The sequence below is a fragment of the Aspergillus oryzae genome, chromosome 4 (assembly GCF_000184455.2).
Source record: "Aspergillus oryzae RIB40 DNA, chromosome 4".
Classification (NCBI taxonomy): domain Eukaryota; kingdom Fungi; phylum Ascomycota; class Eurotiomycetes; order Eurotiales; family Aspergillaceae; genus Aspergillus; species Aspergillus oryzae.
Window position 1 is genome coordinate 66,601 of NC_036438.1, and position 24,235 is coordinate 90,835.

The 24,235-nt window shown below is 49.2% G+C and overlaps 7 protein-coding genes across 7 annotated transcripts; 2 read left to right on the top strand and 5 right to left on the bottom strand.

The window, feature by feature from the left end:
- Positions 1–412: 412 nt before the first annotated feature.
- AO090012000032 (glycoside hydrolase family protein) lies at positions 413–1,246 on the bottom strand (the record flags this gene model as incomplete). Its single annotated transcript, XM_001727063.1, has 1 exon — positions 413–1,246. The coding sequence occupies one exon, from the start codon at positions 1,244–1,246 to the stop codon at positions 413–415; it is 834 nt and encodes a 277-aa protein (XP_001727115.1).
- Positions 1,247–2,546: 1,300 nt separating this feature from the next.
- On the bottom strand, positions 2,547–3,958 carry AO090012000033 (serine hydrolase domain-containing protein; the record flags this gene model as incomplete). Its single annotated transcript, XM_001727064.3, has 3 exons — positions 2,547–3,248; positions 3,300–3,436; positions 3,505–3,958. The coding sequence occupies 3 exons, from the start codon at positions 3,956–3,958 to the stop codon at positions 2,547–2,549; spliced, it is 1,293 nt and encodes a 430-aa protein (XP_001727116.3).
- A 743-nt stretch (positions 3,959–4,701) lies between these two features.
- On the top strand, positions 4,702–6,369 carry AO090012000034 (flavin-containing monooxygenase; the record flags this gene model as incomplete). Its single annotated transcript, XM_001727065.3, has 1 exon — positions 4,702–6,369. One exon carries the CDS (start codon positions 4,702–4,704, stop codon positions 6,367–6,369), a length of 1,668 nt encoding a protein of 555 aa, XP_001727117.1.
- Positions 6,370–6,723: 354 nt separating this feature from the next.
- On the top strand, positions 6,724–9,204 carry AO090012000035 (Zn(II)2Cys6 transcription factor domain-containing protein; the record flags this gene model as incomplete). The annotated part of the gene is made up of 1 exon (XM_001727066.3): positions 6,724–9,204. One exon carries the CDS (start codon positions 6,724–6,726, stop codon positions 9,202–9,204), a length of 2,481 nt encoding a protein of 826 aa, XP_001727118.3.
- A 1,817-nt stretch (positions 9,205–11,021) lies between these two features.
- Positions 11,022–11,757, bottom strand: AO090012000036 (uncharacterized protein; the record flags this gene model as incomplete). The annotated part of the gene is made up of 4 exons (XM_003189903.2): positions 11,022–11,127; positions 11,199–11,288; positions 11,351–11,562; positions 11,620–11,757. The coding sequence occupies 4 exons, from the start codon at positions 11,755–11,757 to the stop codon at positions 11,022–11,024; spliced, it is 546 nt and encodes a 181-aa protein (XP_003189951.2).
- Positions 11,758–14,604: 2,847 nt separating this feature from the next.
- AO090012000038 (glycosyl hydrolase family 79 C-terminal domain-containing protein) lies at positions 14,605–15,221 on the bottom strand (the record flags this gene model as incomplete). The annotated part of the gene is made up of 3 exons (XM_023236289.1): positions 14,605–14,963; positions 15,096–15,129; positions 15,195–15,221. The coding sequence occupies 3 exons, from the start codon at positions 15,219–15,221 to the stop codon at positions 14,605–14,607; spliced, it is 420 nt and encodes a 139-aa protein (XP_023091225.1).
- Positions 15,222–18,633: 3,412 nt separating this feature from the next.
- AO090012000041 (putative class V chitinase) lies at positions 18,634–22,507 on the bottom strand (the record flags this gene model as incomplete). Its single annotated transcript, XM_023236290.1, has 3 exons — positions 18,634–19,748; positions 19,911–20,366; positions 20,434–22,507. 3 exons carry the CDS (start codon positions 22,505–22,507, stop codon positions 18,634–18,636), a joined length of 3,645 nt encoding a protein of 1,214 aa, XP_023091226.1.
- Between the last annotated feature and the right edge of the window lie 1,728 nt (positions 22,508–24,235).

Genomic DNA, 24,235 nt, shown 5'->3' on the forward strand with positions numbered 1-24,235 from the left:
TCTATCTTAGATTTACATAATATTTGGAAATTGGAGGCAAAACATATTCTGCTGGCCCCAAAAATGGGTTATGCAACTCAAGAGAATCATTCCTGGGCGATTGTATCAATTGGCAAGAAAGTTATGATTTGACGCACAGAAACCGATACCCCGCTAGGCTAAAAGCAGGCAAGAGCCCCCAGCACACAAAATGCATAAGTGGGACCAGGAATGACTCGGAAGAGGTCACAAAGTAGATTCATTGCTTGCGAGACCGTAAGCCACGAGAGCCGTAATACAATTCCGCGATGTGCATAAGGACAAGATATAAAAGAATGACCGTGTGTGTACTCGGGCTGAAGAGTTAAGGACAGGCAGTTACTCCTGAGCGAGACCCCAGAAGTGGAAAATACTTTAGCAGATACAGGTAAGTTCAGGAACAAGTCAACTTATTGAAAGGGTCCAAGAGGGGCGTCGGGTTATCATTAAAATCAAGCAGGAACGAGGCCGCCACATTCGTATCACCACAGGAGATCTCATTGGCTGAGTTCCAAAAGATCTTGTGGATCCATTCAGTTCTCTCCCCCCAAGCGAAGATATCTCGCATGAATTCGGTGGTGTGGTTCCAGGGAACGGGATTCGGACATGCTCCTGTATATTGGCCCGGTGCAATCTCGGTAATCCACAAAGGCTTGTCGTTCCACTTCTGGTGGAAAGCGTTGATTCGGGTTATGGCTTCGTCGACAGTTTTGTTATAGATATGGACGTTGTATGCTGAGAATGCGTCTTGGCAACTGCAGTTTCCAAAAAACTCGGGAAGCCAGGTGAGCTTTTCGAAGGCCGGCACGGGTGCAATAAACTTTGTATGGTTTCCGCGTCTGCGCAACAATGGCTTGATCAGGTTGGCGGCTTCTTCAGGCTGCAAGATGACTTTTCTCGGGTGAGAGCCATATAGGTTGTCGGGCTCGTTGAAAGTGAGCATGAAATCTGGCGGATTTGGGCCGTTTACCGCATCAATAGCGTCATCAACAGCTGTCTTGTTGTTACCTAGCATCGGGATTTGCTTTTCATCGAATCCAAAATTGAACGTGAGCCAATTGGAAGCGGAGTGGATCTTCTCCCATCGCTGTTTTGTATATCCACCATGGCCGATGTTGAAGACAACGTTCACAAGCCCATCTGAGCACTTCGCCGCTGCCCCTTGAATGGTCGATATTCCGAGGATCGCCATGGGCATCACGAGCGACATTGGAGAAGTCAAACGCATCTTGAATGGCGCTTTGTTCTTGGTGATCGATAGTCAATGAGTGATTTCAAGTTGTCAAGAAAGAGTTGCTCGATGGACAAGACATAATTTATAGATGAATCAATCAAAGCTCCGGCCACTTCAGGCCAGTGGAGTGAATCGCCACCCTGGACATATTATCTCTTCTTCCAGAGCCCGCTCTAGCTGAGATGAGTACGATTTTCCATCACCGAGCCGATGCAGGACAGCAGATTTCCCATCACCGAGCCGATTGCAGGACAGCATTTGCTTCACCCGGGGGGCCTAAGACCCACCCTAGCCAAAGCCACTGCAAGGCAGCGATGCTCAGAGCTATAAGCACTAGCCTGTCTCTATATTCATTGAGTGATAAATCAAGCTTACGGCGCGGGCATGAGGGGCGGCATGAATATTCGAGCCAGCCAATGATATGATATCGCAGAGCTGCCGATCAGGCGTTCATCGCCTGCAGTTCTTCTCCCTATCCCCTCGCGACTTTCTGTGCTTCTTTGTGGTTACTGCAAGCATTCTGCTATGACCAGGGACTCCCTGCGGGAGTGTATCTTTATCCTGGCTTGATAGAAGCACGTCCTTGGCCCCAAAGAAGCAAATGGAAGATCAAGCAAATCGAATTTTATCCTTACGGCCCCCATGTCTCTCAAGTAGTATGATCTGAACATGACGATCACCTGCAGAGTGCCTGATTGTATTACTTGGGCAGGCACAGCCATCCCGTTCAAGTCCGGGTCGGTTATAAAGCTTGGCATAGCGTAGTATTCAACATACTGACAGCGCCAGTCAGGCTCAGGCCAATGAAGGTTTTCCTCAGCCCGCTTGAGGACTAAAATAGTTTGTTCGTTTGATAAGCTTGCGGCCGCTAGCACCTCCTAAGTGGGCGGCGACAAAGGATCTGCGGTAAACATGAGGCTTAATTGGCTCGTTATCCTCCTTCGAGGAGGCTTAGGCCTACAGAGGATCGACGAAGAGTTCAATTGATCCCGGTTTTCCGTCCATTGATTTTGCTGAGAAACGGACATGGATTGGTCGCAATTGCTAGCGAGGGCACATAAGACAGTTCAGATCTGTTGTGGTCTCGATTGGGGGACCTGTATAATCTACTTCATGATCCCTTACTACCTAATGATAGCTATGTTTAGCTATACATGAGTGGATCACTCGCGTGTGAATTACGTTATATCTACGCATAGGGCAGATATTTGAATAGGGATATTATCTTTTTGCTTACTTTGCCCGTGTAAAAACAGAGAATTAACTTTCCCTACTAGCATGGCGACAAGCTGAGCTACAAGTCAAGACCTTTGTACACCAACGACTCCATGTCGCTCCAGAGCCCCAGCACTTGAGCATCTGCAAATGGAAGTATCTGCGTACAGACCATGCCCGCAATCCCCTTGGGTCTGTCACACCACCACCAAAGATTAGGAAGTCCCGCCCAATGGCCAGTCTGTGCTGAACGGCCAGTGCTCCCCCCAGTAAGCATACAAGTGAGCCCCCAGCCTGGAGGGGTTGCGGATGGATACAAATGAGCGATACGGTTCGTGAGATCCGCTTTGGCGGGTGGAATTTCCTGTGCCGCGAAGTTGGGGAACTGGGGAATCTGATTTTCGAACATGAGGTCTACCGTCGCCTTGCGTAGGATCTGCTTGTTGGTAGTGGGAGATATACCATCGTTCAAAAGGGTCGCCAGGATTTGACAATACTCTTGAGGCTTCGCAAAACAGCCTGCCCCGCCGCTGTTGAAGCAACAGGCTATATCCCGAGCATCCTCCACGATCAATGGTCGTCGAAGGAGGTGATCGCGTGGTGATAACTGTCCATCCGGCGCCCGTGAGTTCATATGAGCCAGTCTGGACTTCATGGACGCATTTGGAAACATGGAAATATTATGCAAATCCAGAGGCTCAAAGATATTCTGGTGGAAATAGTCATTCAAGGACAGACCGGTTACGCGCTCCACGAGAAGGCCGGCCCAATCAATATTGACCTAGACGCGCTTGTTAACTCTGCCTCGAATCTGGACGGCTTGTTACCTTACCCCATATTCCCACCTCTCTCCTGGCTGGTTCACCAGCGGTTGTAGCATATCATAAGAACTTCCCGAAAACTCATCGTACCCTACTGGCTTGCTATAGTCTCGTAACTTTTCGTTGAAAAAGGAGTACCCGAAGCCAGCTGTACAGTATTGTATGGTTAGCGTATGTCCCTGAGACAAATGCCCATTCCCAGTCTTGGAGTCGTACCGGTATGAGCGAGAAGCATTCGCAATGTAATCCCCTGTCTCTTATCGACCAAACTTCCATCGTCTTGCAATACCTGGACCCGCTTCAGCTCGGGGCAAATGGTTTCGACTTGAGCAGAATCGTCCAATGAGAGAAGGCCCTGTTCCACAAGCTGCATGCAAGCAATGCCCGTAATGAATTTGGTGCATGAGGCAATCCAGAAAATATTATCGAGAGTCATCGGCTCAGACGAACCATATCCCCGTTTGCCACTGGCATGGGCGAAATATTCCAGACCATCCTTGCCCACCATGACCACCACGGCCCCAGGGATACCCTTCTCTTGGTCCGCACAGGCTTCATCCACCCGAGCTTGGAGAGAGCCGGTCACGTTGGGGGTCAGTTGACTCATTTGCGTGGTTGGGTTGGAAATATGAAGCTCCTCGTATGAACAAGCACTGGCAGGTGAATCCATCTGGGGAAGTGAGATTTACCTCAATATATCCTTCATGGCCTAGTGCTCCGAGTTAGTACTTTTTTATTGGATAGTCCGGTGGACTCCGCACGTCCACGGTACAGACAAAGACAGATTGAGTTAAATTGAGGGGATGCAATATGCAGCTTCGGATCCGCATGCAACACTCTGCGGGGCTGAGCAATCGTGAACACTAACAGCCACGCACTCAGTATTGATTTGACAAGTGGAGTAGGTAAAGAATTCTATAATAATCGGGATTCTATGTGTGGCCGAATGGAAGACACCGAGGCTTTAACCGGTCCCGAGTCACAAGACAGCGATGCGGATCCGCATGCACGGACAATCACATCCGATGTCTCCATAGCACTAGTGCTGCAGTTTTGATGCAGCTTTTATTAGGGAGGCAATCTAGACCTTGCTTCATCAGGCTTTAGTCTATGGTACAGGTATACTCGTGCAGCAACACCCAGGAGAGGGGGCAGGGCATTGCCTTCCAGAGTCGGACTGATGCATAGCTGGAACTACGCATATGCGGATCCGTCGGTTATATCTATTGACAAGGATAATGATAGGTGTTTAACCCTGACTGCCAGCAATATTTAAGGACTCTGTTCTCTCCGACCAAGTGTATCGTATCTCAAAATATCGTCGAAGTGAAGAACAATATCTCACTAAGCTCATTTACGTTTCTATCTTCTTGTCAACCTCGAACATATCTACCTTGTACATCTCCATAAGTCATGCCCGTAAGAAGGGAACTCGCCGATAATGCCACGCGTGGCCCCACTGATGGAAATTACGCCGATGAACTCGACGTTGATGTCCTGATTGTGGGTGCCGGCTTCGGCGGTATCTATTCTCTGTACGAAATGCGAAAGCTCGGGCTCAAAGCTGTCATCTATGAAGCGGGAAATGATATTGGTGGCACCTGGAGATGGAACTGTTATCCCGGCGCGGGTGTGGACTCGGAGGTGCCCGAGTATCAGTTATCGATCCCGGAAACCTGGAAGGACTGGACGTGGTCGACCAATTATCCCAACTATGAGGATCTGCGCAAGTACTTCGATCATGTGGACAAGGTCCTCGATATCAAAAAGGACTGTGCATTCAACAGCGTGGTCGTCGGCGCGCACTTCCATACAGTGGAAGGCCGCTGGCACATTCGGACTGCGGATGGAAGGACTGCACGCGCGAAATATTTCATCATCGCTGCCGGTTTTGCGGCGAAGCGCTACATCCCCGAGTGGCCGGGCATCGAGAAGTTCAAGGGAATTGTCCACCACTCGTCCTTTTGGCCAGATGAGAAAATCGACGTTCGTGGCAAGCGCTGCGCGATCATTGGCACTGGCGCCTCTGGTGTGCAAGTGACCCAGGCCTGGGGACCGGAGGCTGGGGAGCTCAAGGTTTTCCAGCGCACGCCAAACCTGGCAGTGCCCATGCGCAAGCGATCTCTCACGGTGGAAGAACAAGAGGGCGCCAAGGCGTTCTATCCCGAACTTTTCAGGTATCGCGAGAAATGCTTTGCGGGGTTCCTGTACACCTGGTGTGAGCGTGGTGTATTTGAAGATAGCGAAGAGGAGCGAGAACAATTTTTGGAAAAGCTGTGGAGTGACGGTGGATTTCGGTATTGGGTGGCGAATTATAAGGACTATCTATATGACGCCAAGGCGAATCGCGTCGTCTATGATTTCTGGAGGAAGAAGGTGCGTGAGCGCATTAATGACCCCAAGGACCAAGAGCTCCTGGCACCTTCGGAGCCACCACATCCTTGGGGAGTGAAGCGCCCTTGCTTGGAATATGACTACTATGAGCAGTTTAACCGGCCCAATGTGGATTTGGTTGATATCAAAGACAATAGCATTGTGGACTTCACGGAAAAGGGCATCAAGCTGCAAGATGGAACAGAATATGAATTCGACGTTGTGTGTATCGCCACTGGATTTGATATCACGACCGGGGGCATGACCAGCATGGGACTTCACAGCATCCATGGCGATAGCCTCAAAGAGGAATGGAAATCTGGTGCCTTCACCTATCTTGGCATGACCGTCAGTGGTTACCCCAATATGTTCCATCTGTACGGGCCGCATGGCCCAACGTTGCTGAGCAATGGCCCTACAACAGTTGAGATCCAAGGGCGGTGGATTGCAGATGCCATCAAGCAGATGGAGCGTCAAGGTATTAAGTACATCAATCCGACCGCAAAGGCTGCCAAAGAATGGAAGGCCAAGATCAATGAACTTTCGGACAAGACACTCTTCCCTACCACGAAGTCCACCTACATGGGTGGTAGCATGCCCGGAAAGGTCTTTGAGCAGGTCAACTACGCCGGAGGGGAGTACCCGTATTCCAAGGAGATCCGAGCAGTCCTTCCCAAGTTTAATGGATTTGATATCGTCAAACGCTGAAGTGGGTGGACATTTGGAGGCAATGCTTGGTGTTCCACTGTCCCATGACCTCTAATAACCTTTGGTAGCTTGCAATCCATGACTGATCAGGTTTTCTGGAGTCTTCATTGTAGCATCCCGGCCACAAAGAACAAGTCGTAGCCAGTGGGATTTGACAGGCTGAAAGTGACCTCAAGCGTAAGCATATCACGAACTATTAATTTAAAAGTAACCCCGACCCGATCTATACCCCGCAAACCCCCGCATTTCCCCAGCTTAGTCCGTACTTTATTATCTCTCGGATCCATGTTCACCTGAACTATTCTCCCAGAAACGGCCTACCTTGCTGTCGACTATAACATATTGCTGCAAATTATGTCTTATCGTCGCCGTCAGCATCGTAGTTGTGATCAATGTCGTAAAGGCAAGAGAGCATGCGATGCCCTCCTGGCTGACGAGCTTGAACGGAGTTCCAACACTGCTGCTCGACAGGCGTACAATCACTCGTGCTCCAATTGCAGAAAATACAAAAGAAAATGCACGTTCGACTGGCTCTTGAGTCACAAGGAATCCCGGCATGCTCATAGCAAGAGAGCCAGAAATATCGCTATCGCCCTCTCGCGGCAGGTGAACGATTGTTCCCCTCATTCCTCTCAACAAACCTCCACTAGGCGCAATCCTACAGAGCTCCCTCTGCAAAACATCGAGGATTGCGAATGGCCAACGTCTGTTAGGGACCCGCTTTTGCCGTTGCCACAAGACGAGGAACTAGATGCGGACTGGTTAACTTGGGGATGCCTCAACGACGCAGTGTCCATCTCTCCTCTAAGCGCCGACATGACTCTCAATGGGGATAGGCACGTCAATCCTAACCAGACACCACAAATGAGTAGTCAATGGAACTCTGTCGGGGCCGGCCAGGCATGGCAAAGTATCGGTCAAACTTCACTGCTCGACACGATGAACAGTTCTATAACTTCGTCGCAATTCAAGGATACACCCGACTCTCGATCATTTGAGACATGGGATATCAGTTCTGAGCTCCCGCTTCACGGTCTTCCACCTACCGAAGGACGTGGTGTGTCGATGCCAACAAACACTACACTGTGTGTGGGCTCAAACCAATTAGCACACAATTATGCGCACTCCATGATGACGCGCAACCTAATTCACATTTATAACGACAGTATGGAAAATGCATTGAGCTGTTGGCTGACCGAGCGTAATTGTCCCTACAGTGCCCGGGGGTACGTTGACAAAACAGGGCCGAAGACAGGTCCTTATACCACGAATAGGATCTACAGACGAATTTGCCTCTTGGATAGGGCATGCTCATCCATCCCGGGTCGACGTCTCACGAGTGTGGAGAGTAGAACAGCAACACAGACACTTCATGCTGTCATTATGGCATTCGCTTGTCAGTGGCTGGAGAGGCCTTCAGCTGACAAGGATATCCCAATACCATCATCTTCAGCCCACCACGAAAGTGGCATGCGTGAGGGTCTCTGGAATGAAGCGCGTCATGCACTGGAGAATTCGAGAGCAATTCCATCGTTCCGCGTAGCCTTTGCCAATATATTGTTTTCGCTGGCGCAACGACCCCTACACGTTGAAGAAGGAATGGAGCTCGACGAGCTCTTAGATCACGATCCTGCCCCAATGTATCTCGAAACGGCGCTTAGGCAGCTGTTTACTTTTCGTTCTAGATTGATTAAGCTTCGGCGGCAAGGTCCCAACCGAGCGCTCGAGCAATGCTGCAAGGAGAGCAAAGGGGATAAAAGCACCCATCAGTTGAGCCAAATCGATCTGATGCTGAAGGACTCTGAAACCCATCACACTTTCGATCTTCTATTCTGGCTGGGCATCATGTTTGATACGTTGACAGCTGTCATATATCAACGTCCCCCGGTCATTTCCGATGAGGACAGTCAGATCATACGCCCCCGGTCACGCTTCTCGTTTCCGGACGCCGTTGATCTGGATGGATGGGATATTAGCTCCTATTCCGCTAGCCGACGTGAAGAAAGTGTATGGGGCGATCTTTTTCTTCGCAAACGTAACATGCTCCACAATCTCAACCAGGCCCGCTGGCCTTGTTCTTACGAGGAGGCAGCAGAAGTCTTATCCGACGCCGCGCCAGTCAAGGTTCTCCTATTCCGTCGCATAAATCATATCAATACCCTGGTATGCCGGGGAGGTGAGGCAGGGGCCATTGAAGAAGCGATCCACAGCGCTCTCTTGGTCTACGAGTATTGGAACTCCACGTACAAGCAGTTTATGCTGGACTGTCTCTCTCACCATACAGAGCTCCCGGCTCGCATACAATCATGGTATCTAGTGCTGGCTGGACATTGGCATCTTGCGGCGATGTTGCTCGCAGATACTGTTGAGGACATAGATCAGGCGCGACTTGGTCAAAACTCTCAAGCCGAACATCGGTATACCACAGGCCTCATCTCCGTCTTGCGTCACGAAAATGCTTTCGCTGTTGGAGGGCTCGCCCAATACTCTTACGACCTGCAGGGCTCGTCGCACCCTAAACTCCGCAATTTTCACGATTCAGTCAATCAAGCGGCATCCTTGACTGAGCCATGGACTGCTGTCCTTATCCACTCTTTTAGAAAAGCAGGTACTATCCTAATTAGAGAGATTGGCAAATTACAATGTGGTTACCAAATGCAGCAGGAATCTTTCATGCTGGCGTATCAGCGTTGTGAACACTGTGTAAAGGCACTCCAGTGCCTGGGAAGAAAGTCAGATATGGCTCTGGCCGCAGCTCAGAGTCTATCAGACAGTCTCAACATGACACTGTTCCGATCCAGTCCTATTGATTCCTATCATATGTGCGCCCTTTGACATTATTTCATTCTCCCGGTCGTTTTGAAGCCAGTTCACTTTAAATTGTCCAACAATAGGAAACGGCATAAGTGCTGATGAGAGGAGCAAAGCTCCCCGACTTTGCCAGATTTGACATCGTTAGATGTTGAAGTGGGTGGATATTCGAGACAATGCTTAGTGGTTCATTATCCCATAGCTTCTTGTAGCCTTGGTAGTATCAATATGACAGAAGACTTGTCTACGTCCGAATTGTAGAAAATACGCCCAAGAGGATGAAACTGCAGCCAGTGTGGGCTGAACATAATCTCAAGCGTAAGCAGATCTCAGACTATCAATAACCTAACCATGGCCCGATTTATACCCTATAAACCCCCGTATTTCCTCGGCTGAGTCCGTACCTTAGTATCTCTCGGATTGAACAGCCCTACCTTGCTCTCGACTCTACTGTCTTGCTGCGAATAGTTCCTATCATCGGCGTTAGCATCGTACACTGGTGAGCGGGCCACCACTCTCAGGACACAGTGTCGCATGCAAAGCTGCACGCACTCACCATCAGTTCATGCTCTTTGCCATTTCAACCTTGCCGCGCTGCTATCCGAAAGAAAGTGGGGTAGTTGACCAACGTCTGGCTTGAGAGGACCATGCAGCTGGATACTGGGTCTTAATTGGAGTGGGAGAATCACCATCGTCTAAGTCATCTCCCTACCACCCCAACAATGTCAAGCTCATAATATAACTTGCTGATGATCCAGTGAGAAGGAATCAGATCCCATCATAGATCATAGGGCCTTCCTACGAGAAACGGGCTATATACAGACATGCACTGTTTGTCTCGTCAAAGTAACGCATGAAACCCTGTAGCCTGGCCTCACACCATCATGAGCTGACGCCGACATCGTCGTGAGCGAGATCGGGTCCGCCGAAACATACGTGTTTGAGCCTCGAGAAGGCGCATAAAATCCAGTGGTGACGGTGGCTTCCAGGATCGCATCGGACCAACCTGCATATTTCCTCGATCCTTTCAGCCTCCAGGCGCCAACTGAAACCCCAGGTGTAGCACGTCATGGCTGAGAGGCTTCAACGCTCCCTGAAATCATTCCTAGGATCTATTTCTACGCGCCTTTGTATTTGGAGGCTCAATAAGCTCGTTTTCATCTGGAGGGTGCTCTGCGTTAACTCCTAGAACCACCCCACTCGAGCGCTAAATAGGTCTTCATTCGTATATAGCGATAGTACTCTTTACACATTTTTGTGATTTTTCCGGGATTTCCAATGGCCGAATAATGGCTTTCAGCTCCTCTCATATTTGAGCTGGTAATGTAGACATGATATATATATACACCCAATGGTTCTTCCATACCACATGTGCACATGTATCTATGTCGAGGAATACTTGTGCAATTTAACCCCAAGAATTCTACAAAAATATATTAAATATACTAAGCAGTACAAATATTATTGGGACTTTTCATGGAATTTTTGGATATACTGTGATAGGTATTTTGGGGTCGCTGGAGTGAAGAAATGATCAAGGCATATTAGTTACTGAAGCGGGATGACAAATAACCCGGACCCTAAGCCCTGAGCCCTAGCACGAATAAATAGGCCAAACCAAAACTGGGTATTAGCTACCGCCGCTTTTAAGTGGCTGGTGCACGTCCCCAAAAAGGGGAGCCATGTAGAGAAATGTGGATGATTTACTCCGTACTATTTCTAAGATTCTTGTAGTAGTCGGACGTCATGTAATACTGCCAACCACGGATTCCACCACAGGTACTTGATACGACGCGTTTCACTTCACAAATACAGCTCTTTTGGCAACATCAAATCAAGCTCTACGCTGTATGCGTGTGTGCTTCCATCTCGTGTTGCTCGGCAGCATGGGTCTGAACGTCAGTAACATAATGCTTGAACTTGCGAAGATTAACCTTCTTCTCAAACCTATAAGCAAGACACGGAGGAGTTAGCACGACTGAGGGAAAAGAATATCCCCGGAATGCGCGTCTACTTACATCTCATCGATCTCGGCAGGTGTCCGACGTGTAACCTCCGGGAGGATAAACCAGGCGATGATAACAGCAACCGTACCAGTTCCCGCGAAGCTATTTCATGAAGTTCATGTTAGTGGCTGATCGTGTCATTGATGAGAAAACTGTGTACGCACAAGAATCCTGTTTTGACACCCCATTTGGTGAGGGGTCCGTTGATCATCAGGGGCGTGCAGAAGCTGAACATGAGCGCGATTAAATTGGACGATGCAAGAGACAAGCCTGCCGTTTGAGCGCGCAGGCGTTGCTGGGGAATTTCCGCAGCGTAGGCGTAACCAATTGACGAGGCACCGGTGGTCGAGAATGTAGCGAGACAGGCGAAGAAGACCTGTGGTGCGGTATTGGTCAGGGATCTTGGCGCAGACGATAGATTTTAATGACTTACTAAAAGCGAGCTGGTAGACTTCTGAGTATAATCAAAGCAGCCGATTATTCCAAGGCATAACACTGATACAGTCGTAACCGCATATGGATAGACGGTGAGTGGTCGACGGCCAATTTGATCGGTGAGCATGGCCGTCATAATCATTGAAATAAGTTGGACACAGGACAGAATGACGGTGACCAGGAAAGGGTCTTTATTACCCGCATATTGAACTGCAAGAAAGGGTGAGCATCAGAAGGAAGAGACAGCTCAATACGAATGCGGCGAGCTTACAGAAATAGGTAGCATTAGAGTTGAACACTGCCAGCCCAACAAACTGCTGGGTCATCTTTGGCCATCCAGCAATAATGAACCGGATGAAATTGCGGCCCTGGAAAACAGCCCACATTCCTTCCTGCGAGTCTCGCTCAGCGATTCGGCGCTCCTCAACGACTGTGGCACTCATGATCTCCTGCAATCCGGACTGATGGTTAGTAAAAAGGGCGCACAAACGGTGGCATTTCACAGACAATTTGTTTGGACACATCGTAGCCCTCAACGCGGCCGTTATATCTCCTAAGCATCTTGGAGGCCTTATCAAGCTTTCCTTTACTAACAAGCCACCACGGGGTTTCGGGCATGATTATAAAGATAATAATCGTTGCTCCGACCATAGCCCACTGGAAAAGGTTCTTAGCACATCACTGCGATCTACTGAAAGAGATTGGCTTTTACCTGTGTATAGATGGGCGTTCGAAAGTCCAGGGGATCCATCGCATGAAGTTGGTTGAGAGCCACCGAGGCGAATATTTGTCCTACCACGAACCAACTGAGCGATGCTCTGGTTAGGAGTATGTTTGACTTCAAAATTGGGGCCGGAGGGCTTACAAACTGTACGCATTAATGAAGAATCCTCTTAACTGGGTCGGAGCGATCTCTGATAGATAGACAGGCAATGTTGATTGCAGCATGCCGACTCCCATGCCAGAGAAGAGCTTCGCCACAAGCCAGTGATCCCATCGGGTAGCAAAGGACTCAATAAATATACTCTGAGAAAAAGGAGTCGTATTAGGACCATGGGAAGATTGCCGATGAATAGGGGGTTAATCGGGCAGAGCGAATATTGAGTCACGACTCACCACTACAAAGATGACCCAGATGATGTAAAATGCCAATTTTCGGCCGTATGATTCCGTCACATACTGGAGCAGCTTTATAGAAAAAGGGAAGGGGGCGTTAGCAGGTTTCTCATGAGTCAACAGGTAGATATACGTACAACTTGGCCAACCGCCTGACCAGAAGACTGAAGGCCACTCCAAGCGGAGACATACTGGCCTTCGATGACTGTTGTTCCGGGTTTGGCCATCTGTCGGATGAATCCGGTATTGGAGACAAGCCCACCATTGAGATTGATCTCTAGCATAGTGTAAATGTCCTATTAGTTGGACTTCCGCGAATCTTGGATACAATAACAGAGCCATACGGTAACCATCTAATGCGGCACTGAACGCCGCAGCCATTGCCATGATTGAGACGAGTTTATATCGCCTCACCGTCTGCCATATAGAAAGGTCGTCCTCCTTCGACCGCATTACTGGCGCACCTCCTTTGTTTATAGTAGAATGCTCATTCTCTTCGGCAGTTGGCTGTTCGAGCGCCTCATTTTTGCTAATGCGTGGCTCGTCTGCGGTGACGGCTTGCAAGCTGTCTTGAGAGGCGTGGTGGGTAACCATAGTGATCTTTAGCCGGTATGACTCTTGACCTTACTCTTAATCTCCAAGACTGGCAGGTTTAGTTCAGAGAATATCGTTTCGGCCAAAAACCTTTTGTATATAGAGTCATAAACTCAAGAGTACTTTAGTGTTGATAGTGGATCCATGCGGAGACTCCAGAAATACCCCAGACGGAAGCATTGGTAACCTCTGTTAAGCTTCAACACCCGATCGGCTATTGACTGGGCAGGCTCGGCTTATGGATTTTAATTTAGGTTATGGAAGGATTACCAGCTCCGGTGGAGGTGGAGTGTTTTAATTTGTGCCAGTGCTTCTGACTTCGGGATATCGCACCCCGAGTGTGTGCTCACATTGGTTGATCGACACCACAAGGCCATCCTTTACGACTAAAAGCCGAAGGTTAATTAATGAGCGGTTAAAATAGCGCAAGCCACCAGCAACGCGAGGGGATAACCGCTATTGGCTGAGGCAGCTGGCTCTAATGAACTATTGCAGATAGAAAGGTCATGGAGTTTAGAAGGGCCTTTGTAAACCGCACACAGCGATCGCTATCTAGATGCGCTCGTACCGAGTAGGACATCGCGATTTCCGATTAGAGTCAACGTGGCTCGGTGGGATCGATGTTCCAGCGAGGAAGGCTCGCAGACGTTGAGGCACATCCTACAGCAGTACCTACTGTATCTTGATCTACACATGGCCACCTTGGGTAAGATTGCTGTGATCAAGGGGGCTTTGTGGTAACACTGTAGACTACGACATTGTTATATCACACCCGCAGGCAATCCGCTACGCTGCTGAGCATATGTATATGGCAGGTGTGCTAGGTCAATTTCGCGAATCAGAGCTGATCCAGCTCCCAGAACAACCTACTACTACTGGAGGGGTCAACCTAGATCGGAGGTTTTCTCACTACATAGAACTATAGGATAAATAGAGGAAGGGAGCAAGATGCAGGTAGATGGTGGTAGTAGGAGAGAAAGGTGTTGTGGCAGAAACTTTAGCTATATCTTGAAAGGCTTTTCGTTCATTTTTAATATCTGCTGTGTATAGGCTTGATGGGTTAGTATGCGGCGTCTTTGGACAAAGGTCTGTCTCAGCGAGGCACCCGCATAGCTGGATATTTCAATAGTTACACTCCAACAGTTTAATAGAACATTGATTGACTGAAACCATTGCAGATATACAGGACAAATAATACCTGATGATTACCATGTTTGTCATTGCTTCTAGCCACCATACATGCTGAGAAGCACAGACCTAAGAACACTGCTTCCTAGAGATAGACAAGCAAAGCTTCTGAGGCGCTGAGCGTGAATGTGGCTGAACCGGAAGACACGGTGCTAGTCTCTATGACTTCGTCACCCTGGATCACACATGTTTCGTTTGCAAAGGTTTGGCCGGCAACGGTAGGAACCTGGCCCTGGTCGACTCTAGAAGTGGAGTAGGGCGCTGTTAGCCGCTTTGCGGTGACACTGGAGGAGGTCAGTCCGTTCACCGTGAAGGTCTGGGACGGGCGTGTGCCATTAGTGTAGTATTCCGAATTGTACAAAAGTATTCTGGACGGAGCGCCGTCCTGATAGATCGCGTATGCTGCGTATGGCGTTGTCTGGTCGTCTAGCGGAGCGATCTGGTCTGCATTGGCCAGAGCCATTGTCGCAAAATAGGCGCCATAATAAGGTGCGCCCATATTGTAGCGACCCCACCAGCAGTATGGACCTTTCGAGTGAGCTTGCATCCAGTAAACGGGTGAATCTAGTTACTTACAGTTGCCTATGGTGCCCTGGTGGAAGTAAAGAGCCTGAACAAGACGGAGCGCAAGTGGTTACTTTCTGCGATACAGAGTTGAGTGATTCAGGTACATACCCGCGTGCCCATAAGAAGAGTTTGCATCACGTAGTCCAGGATCCATAGACCTGCACCGTATGTCGGGCTGATCCCACCGCCCCCCTGAGTTGCTGCGGAGAACAGTTAGTAACAACAGCAAGTGTGCGACGGTTGCAAATACCAGAGTTGGTTTCTCCAAAAATGTGAGCTTTGCCTTTGGCAGCCGCAGCTGAAGCTTCAGAGGCAAATGGTTGGATCTGAGATGCAATGCCACTGTGGCTCATCAGACCGGCTAAATCAGCAGTGCTTGGCGACTGGGGATAATTGTGCGAGCAGTAGTCCTTGACAAGGTCGTTGGCCTCATCCTCAACAGAAGACAAGCCGGAGATACTCATGGGCGATGTGCCAAAGTAGACGCCTGCAGAGATGAGATCCGATGTGGACAGATTCTGGCAAACTGCATCCTGCCAAGCCACCTGGGATTTGTAGTCGGCTGCAGCGTCCCATGACCCGCCGTCTGCAATGGGGTCACTGTCGGTAAAGACTGAATGTGCTTCGTATCAGCAGGCGCCTGAACACCATGATGTGCATGAAAAACCCACAATTTGGTTCGTTCCCCAGCTCGATGGCATAGAGGTTCTTTATTGTATCTTTGGCCAGAGTGGCTGCAGCAATCGTGTTGGACTGATTGTTCAGACGGCGATTGAGGCCTATGATAACCTGACCGTCATAGTCTGCAGCCAGGGATATGAATGGCGGGCCAAATGTAAGTGATGAAGGTGCATCTGCTGGATCGGATACTGTGTACGTGACTGCGCTGCTGGATGAGGCATCATATGTTGCACGGTCTCTGGAATAACATTAGCCCTGACAAGGCAGATTTAAATGGTCTCGAAGATGAAGAAGCGCACTGTGTGGTGCCACCGATTCGTATCGGTGGCCATGTCCCGGTCAGTTCCTTGAGGTTCTGAAGACAGGTTTTGGTAGCCTCGACATCATTCATATAAGCCGGAAATGTGAAAAACTCCAGACTGCGTAATCAGCACTGTACTCCCCAGGAACGGTTCTGTGATACTCACGAGAGACCCACTGGCGCCTCAGCTAGCTGAGCGCTTGCATTTGTCGGTGCTGAAGCTGGCACATTAAAGGTCAAAGCTGATGTCGGAGCAGCAGCGGCGAGGAGGCCGACAGCAAGGTGAAGGAGAGCCATTATGAGAAGTGAACCAGTCGTGACTTCACCGGAAGGATAAGACGACACAAGATATGTCGCCCATGGGGAGGGTTGTTACATTATATCTACCGGTTTGGTACTTGTTACTCTACATATTCTGACAGCCTCGGCGGAACATCTCAGGAACAGAATGGATCCTGGACGCCAGATGTTTCCGTACAATATCTGCGAGGGCTTACCTCCACCGGAGAGCAGTCGACGAGGGCCCACTTCCCCCAAAGTCATGGTGAAGTGAGCGTCTGGAGAGGGGAGGAGAGTGTAGATCATATGCGGGGTACAGATAAATTGTCTTAGTCGTCGGGACATGCTTTCCCGAGGTCTGAGCAGCAGGATGATATGCTAGCAATCCCTACTGCGATGCTCAATCGTTCCTGTCGGGTTTTTGCCTGATTTAGGCCGAACCCTCATGGGCTAACCGTATTGGGAGAGAATTATCACGTGTACTGCGTCGTTCCACATGCCTAAAATGGTATAGTCCACCTAGGATGTTGCTATTCGGATGAACTTCGAGTTCTCTAGTGACGCTCCTCCTCAATTACACTAGATAGGAGATTCTACGCCTGGTAAACTAAACGAATCTGCAGGGTATCGGTTAAACAATGGTGAGGCTATTGTCATTTGTCTATAATGTGCCGGCCAAAAATTGTGCTTCCCCCTCCCCAAAGCTCCAATCCGCCTTTGAATTTTCGGCACAGCTTATAATCAGATCTTCTCCAGGCAGTCCACAGCTCTCAAATAATCGCTCCTGAAGTGCTCGATACGTAGCGAGCTTCTGCTCAGCGCTACGTCCTTGCTGCAGGATCTGTATGATAACCAACTTGTTGCTTCTCTCCATTCCCAGATTCGTGTCTTCACAGATCAGCTCATAGGGTTCGTGCTGGGTGATAATCTAAAGACCAGATACTATTAGAGCACGGTGTGGATGCCGTTTGCACGTATAATACTTACCTGGTAGCGATCCCGTTCCGGTGCATGGAAGTGCTTCCGCATAACTTCTTGAACCACATTGGCCAGCTTTCTTATCTCATCGGGGGACCTTACCCCTTTGACTAGGTCAATCCTCACAAGGGGCATTGTCTCTTCGAGATAGGTGGGAGAACGAAAGGCGAGGTGTATTGGGTTCCTGAAAAGGGAAAGCGAAAACAAGATCAATTAAGATCTTATGTTGAGACAGCACTATTAAGCACCTATCTAATAATCCCAAAGGAGATGCTTAAAAGGAATCAGTTGTATCTATCCAGGTTTGTCGAGCATATAGCGATAAATACATTCCCCTTGGACTGAGGTTTCTGATATTTGCAGCGATCATGGTTACCTGCTTTTGGTGTTGAGGCTTGCTCCGCAATATCCGCGGCGATATCTGGGTCTTCGCGCCATCTTTACATCATTAGCATTTAGGTGCGTAAGAAAAGAGAAAGAAAAAGAAATGACGAGATTCTCTGCCCCATAATTCCTAGAATCTAGAATTTCGTTGCCCCGTACTGTTGTATTTTTCTGGATTATCCTTAAAGCTCGGCTAGCCGATAGGTGTTTGTGAGGTCATCTAAAGGTAATGGTGCTCTTGCAGTTGACTACTAGTAAAGCTTGGTAATGCTCAAGGAACAGTTCTTCTTTTGTACCTATATTTTGTTCCATAACGTCACCCGTGGCTGATACACTGCTTCTCAGCCACGACGAGCCCAGGCGTAGATTCCTCGAGCTGTATGAGCTAATTGTACATCTGTTATAGACTGCCTTTCTAACTGTACGGTAGCTACACTTGGTTTTATATTTTCGGGGACAGTGTTATGAACCTGATCCCCGCGGTGCAGATATGAAGCTTACTGTGTCCGAGTTGAGGATTCTGTGTAGCTCCTGCTTTATCTCCCCGGGATGTACAGATTCGAAGACAACAGTCATCCCCTTACTCAATTCTGGCCGCAGCAAGTTGATAGGTTCCCAAGGATTGCAACGGAATGTAAAGGTGTGAATCACATAACAAGCTAGACGAGAAGCTCAAACCTACATGCAAGTGTAGGAGCCAAGACAAATTGTATTATGCATATTTTAGTATGTCCCAAGCACTCCTGAGCGTTCGGTTGTAAGAAGGATATCACTAAAACGTATAATATCTTCATCAGTAGTTAAAAAGTGGCTCTATGCATGATAATCATCGTCTATGCAGGTTGTACTGGTCTTTAATATAGGTAAACAATTTTTGGAACTGTCTAAGTACAAAGAGTAGTGCATCGTCTTACCATCACACACTTAGCTCCTCGCACACAAACTCTTTACGACCTTTTGCACCAAGGCATCCTGATCTCTAAACCTCTGCGGGAACTTGGCCAAATCGCTACCCTTCAACAGACCTCTTGCCTTTGAAGCCTCTGCCAGGGCCTCTGCCTTGGACAACTTGCCCGAACCGCCACCAACACCCGCAATCAAACCCAACACCGCGAACGGTGCAGACGACGGATCCTCAATGATATCCGCCACCGTCAGTGCCCCATTCCCCGCTTCGCCGATGAGAAGCGCAATACGAGCGACTGATGCTGCGCTCCCGATCAGGGGTCCGAGAGCCTCGCCGACAAAGGGGATTACCATGAAGACGATAGTGAGGATCTTGAAGATGAGGTCCTTCTTCGCTTGTTCCTTGGCATCTTCGCCGATTTCCTTAATGTCTTTCATGCTGTTGATCGCCTCAGTGAGTTGTAATATGGGCATGGAGTAGGCGACTACTGCGTCGGTGGCCGAAGTATCATTTGGCCCGTCATCGTAGAAGGACAAGCCCACGCTGAGGTACGAGGAAAGAAGTGAGGTTCGCAGAGCGGTGACATTGCCTAGGGACGCTTCTATGAGCTTCTTAGGATTGCCAACGTGGACCTTGTCATCAGAGCCCTTCTGAGGGTAATTCAGCTTTTTTTGGAAAAGCTTTCGGCAGGGTAAGCCACCAGTGCCTGGTCGTGGATCGCCAGGATCCGCGCATGTATAATCTGAAGTCTCACCAAACGCCACCCAAGACTCATCGATGCCCGTCTCGGCCGCGAGCGCGTCAAAGAAGCCTTTCTTGTCGACGAGATCGTAGCGAATGCTCCAGCCCGCGTTCACATCCCAGATGTGAGGCATGCCAAGGCAGGAATCCTTCTTTTCCTTGCCGTCGGTATATGCCCAGTAGCAATCAAAGTACTTGAGGCCTTTGCCATCGCCTAACTTCATGAAGGTGTCAATGCGCGGCTGGATCTGCTCCTTGGTCCACTTCTCATACCAGCCGAACTTGTCGTCGTAGCCTTCCGAGTTGGCTTGGAACAGAGATAAACTGTCAAGGAGCTGCGAGTATAGAATGTCCAGCGCAAAGAGGTGAACACAACCTGAGTCTAGAGAGTCTGCTATATCAGCGAGACCCTCCAGGGTGCCAGGGTTCTTGTCGGACGGGCAGGTGAGTATCTCGTCGCTGGTTTCATCATCGGTACCATCGTCATCGTCGTCGTCATCGCCGTTTTAATTGTTAGAGTAATTTTGGAGGTCAATGGCCCAGTCACTCGTACCACCAAAGTTGAGGCCCTTGATCCAGTTTATTCGGTTGGTCTTGAGATCGCTGTCCATGTAGGCCGCCCAATCCACGGCTCCGGGATTACCGTACATGAGAATATTGGAGTCGGAATCTTTGTCGATGTACGACTTCACGATGGAGTAGTTGCCGGGGTTCTTGATGATATCGTTAAGCTCGGCATTGGAAATGTAGCCACCAGTTGTCGTACAGGGTCCAGCATAGGCCATGGAGTGACGTTTATCACCAGCAAAAGTGCAGAAGGGACCAGAGCAGGACGCGTCAGTCATGCGGAAGCTTCTGGCGTAACTGGTAATACCAATAACTAGCTGTCGGGCTTCCACGCCAGCTTTGGTGATCATGACCATGGCATCGTGCGTCTCGGTCTTGTTGATGTGTGATCGAAGACAGTTTCCGGCTGGGCAGCCAGGCATGGACGATTTGTTATCGACATCTGCATCCAGAGTCATGGTCAGTACATCGTTCTAAGCAGTTCTTATCTCACGGTTTGCCTTACTCACCCCATTGACCGTGCAAGTCGTATGTCATGTAAATGAAATAATCGACATATTTTGCAATATCTTTGACAGGATACTGCTTTAGGTACCAATAAGAAGCCGGCACCGCAAGGGAAAGCGATTTTTCGCTGGGCAACTTGCTTCGGAGCAGCTGCAGGAAGGCAAGGTAGTTGTCTCCTTCCTCAGGGCTTCCGGGAGTGATATCCGGAATATCAGGTGCGCCAGGATACTCCCAGTCAAAGTCGAAGCCATCCAGGTTTTTGCGGTTCATGAAGCTCACCAAGTTATTGACAAATGTTTCCCGATGCTCTTTCTTGGTAGCATCTCTAAAGCGCTGGAATGTATCAGCCTCTGTGGAAAACGCCCATCCGCCAAAGGTGAGAATCTTTTTAAAGCCACTCATCTTGACGAATCTGCTGAATTCATACTCGACGTCTGAGATGTCTACGTCGAAACTGGACGTGACGGTGGCAAATGCGAAGTGGATGTGCGAGTACTTGTTGGCCGGGATCTCCTTGACACTCATTCGCAGACACACTCTTGTCTGATCAAACGCCTCGAAATATCCGATGGTCTTTAATTGATCGGGTGCCTTGCCGTTGTTAACAATCTCCATCCCGCAGTTGGAAATGCAGCCGTTGGTTCCTGGTTTTGCGGTGCCGGGAGCGCCAGTATCCGCGGGTGACTTGGTACAGAAGTCGACCGTTGTTCCGCAAAATCCCCAGGCATCGCAACATGCATTCAGTGGGCATGGGTTGAGATCAGCCAGCGCTGTTCCGTTGGAAGGCTTCTCGGTACCCGGTACCTGTGGACCGCAGGTGGCTCCCTGGACTGGCGAGGGCATAGGAGGCGTTCCCTCGCTAAGACAGATCAGTTGTCCACTCTGTAGGTGTGCACAGCCAGCCCAGCCCCAGGTGTCCTTGTTGAAGTCTTCAATGTCTTGTTGGGTCAAGTAGTGCGCGTCCGCCACGTCGGAGCAATTATCGTTATCACTAACTTTATATGTGTTGCAGGTCCCGTCGGGTTGGGGCCGAGGGCGAAAGTCTGGCAGAGTGCCTGCATTGCAGCAAACGTACTGTTTGGGCTTCAGGGTCGAGCATAAGTTCTTTTGTGGGTTGTATTTAGACAGGTCGTTTCCAGAGATGCCACAGCGGCTGGCCAGCGAGGCGCAGCTGTCACCCCCATGGACCTCCTCTGTTCTACACTCTCCTCTTGGGAGAAGGGCTTGTGGTTTCCCTCTAGCTGTCATGTTGCCGTGGGAGATGGTAGTCGTGTTGGTAGGAGCATTGAAGCTATTATCCACGGTGGACACGAGAACGTCCATACTGACGGGGGTAGCGGGAATGGTCTCGTCGAGGCAAAGCCCATTGTTCCAGTCTTTGATAGCAACTTGAGCCGCTGCCAGATCAACAAATCCAGCAGAAGCCACCCCAACAGTCAGGGCCGCGCTGGCAGGCTGGCAGATTTGTACGGTAGAAGTTTGCTTTTCCGCAAAAGAGTCAAGAAACCCTCGCACAGCATGCTTTGTGATTTGTGCACCAGAATACACGCCTACAACAGCAGACTTGTGCTTTGCAAACAGGATGGTGGTGCCGCACTCAGCGCTCTTGTCCACAAACAGGGCAAGTTGGCGAGTGGCCTCGGCTACATGAGTAGACTGCGGAGCAGGGCTAGATGCCTTGCTAAGCGTCGAGGGGCCAACCTGGGGAGTGAAAGCTGTCTTCACTACCTTGGCGCCGCAGCTTTCAGCAACAACGAGGTTGTGTTGACTTGGCTGTTGAGGCACATCAGGCGAGGCGGCAGCCTCGTACGTCTGGCCATGGCTAGCGACACAAGCCCGGATAGTGAGGATAGTGTTTGGATCGGTGACAGAGTTGTGGATATTCAAACCAAAGAGAACAGTTTGGTCACAGCTCTCAAGATTCCGGACATGGTGGTTGTTGGTCCAGTTGGCTGGACTGGGACCGGCATGAGCACACAGACTCGGACAGTTGTCAGCATACTGGCCGTTGTAGCTCTCTGTGACAGCCGAGGCGAAGCCAAGTAAGAAGGCAAGGAGGACAAAAGAAGGCCTCATTTTGTTTGTGAGCCAATGCTGGCAGGAGATGAAGGAGCATGCGAGGAAGAGACAGAGTACTTGAGGAATTAGTGGTCCATACATTGAACTTGTGTTACTCATCGTGCAAGCCGGCGATATCAACTCAAGCCTTTGTTCTAGCCTCAGCACATTTTGTTTCTTTCGGGGTTTTAAAATTACCTCGAAGTTTCTCCGGATGTTTTGACTGTTCCCCTGATAGATGCATGACACTAAGACGGGAAAAGCCTCAAGTCTGTTTTATGCGGAGATTGCAATCTCACACGAAGGACCCCGGATGCAACTAAGCCCTTGCAAAAAGACTTTTCCCACTTTATTATTGGTTTTCTTTGTGACTTCGGTTCTATTAGATTGCCAGGAGGTTTTGCTCTCTCTTAAAACTACTCCAGGGGGTGCATGCTACCAAAGGATCCCTACATGTAACCTTCTGGCTGCTATTAATATTATTTAGCAACGGACCTCCGAGCATCTCCGGGCCCTAGACTACACCGTCAACCAAATGCTAGATAGGTACATGCTCAATTGGCCATCACACTATACCACCATGAACCGTCTTTACTTACTGCGAGTAATTAACTTATTTTTATTGCTATCTTTTACAAGGGAAGATGAGGAGAATTGAGTAGCAAAGTCTAGATCAAGTTGCCTCGGCCGATTCTCGTTATTGACTCAACTCCTTTTCTTGTATAGAGTACAGATTGTGGAAAGTCTTGTCTTTATTGCCAGCAAGCACAGCCCTTTTACTCTTCTGTGAATTCCCTGTTGAACTTGTTTACCCGGTCTGGGGCTACAGCCAGAGTAGAAAGCACATTCAAGTTCCCGAGGTGTCGTTTGGTTGCCTCTCGTCTGGAGCAAGCAACATCCCGCTACCTCCCATCTCTCCATCATCCTCCACGACTACGACGTCTCAATCGACCTCTTCTCCACCAATGAATACGACGGCTTCATCTTCTGTGAGTTCGACGCTAAACCCGGCCTGGGTAGCTATAATGGGTATTATGCTGGTATCGGAGGCAATCATAAGAATGAGCTCAAGATGACTCAGGCTGCTGAAAGCAATCCAGGACAGAAGCATGAGTTGGTGATTCGGACAAGTGGGGATTGTATGTCTGTCTATGTGGATAACTTGAATACACCGAGGGTGGTGCTCAAGGATGGGGAGTATTGTACTGGTTTGAGTGGCATCAGGGCCTCTATGACGAGCATGTGCGTGAGCAATATGAGGATTTATACGGCTTGAGTGGGATATACAGTAAATATCGATAGATTCTATCTGTTTGGAATTTCCTAGTATTAACAAGTAAGGCCTTTGATGACATACGACGTTTGTCGACCAAAGTCAGAGCCCTCGCGCGAAAGACGTTGTCTCCTGACAAGGTTCAAATTCTTAGACTCGACCAATCTGTTACTTAGACGGAATTTCATGATACCCCTAGACCCATGCTAGGTGCTATATTGCTACACTATCTCGCTTATCCGCTTCAACAATCTCATAATGTTCGAGACCACATCTATGTATTTTAGCGTATATTTAGGGTCTGACTTTAGGGAAGCTAAGGGGCGATATTTGAAAGTAGCCAAGTATTAATCCGTAGCTTGACATTGACTTGTTTTGTGAAACGACTCGGAATGTAACCCAATCCTGCCACCAAGCACTAGGCTAACCCCAAAGACTAGTGCTTAGCAGTGATCGGTTAGATATCGGAACTG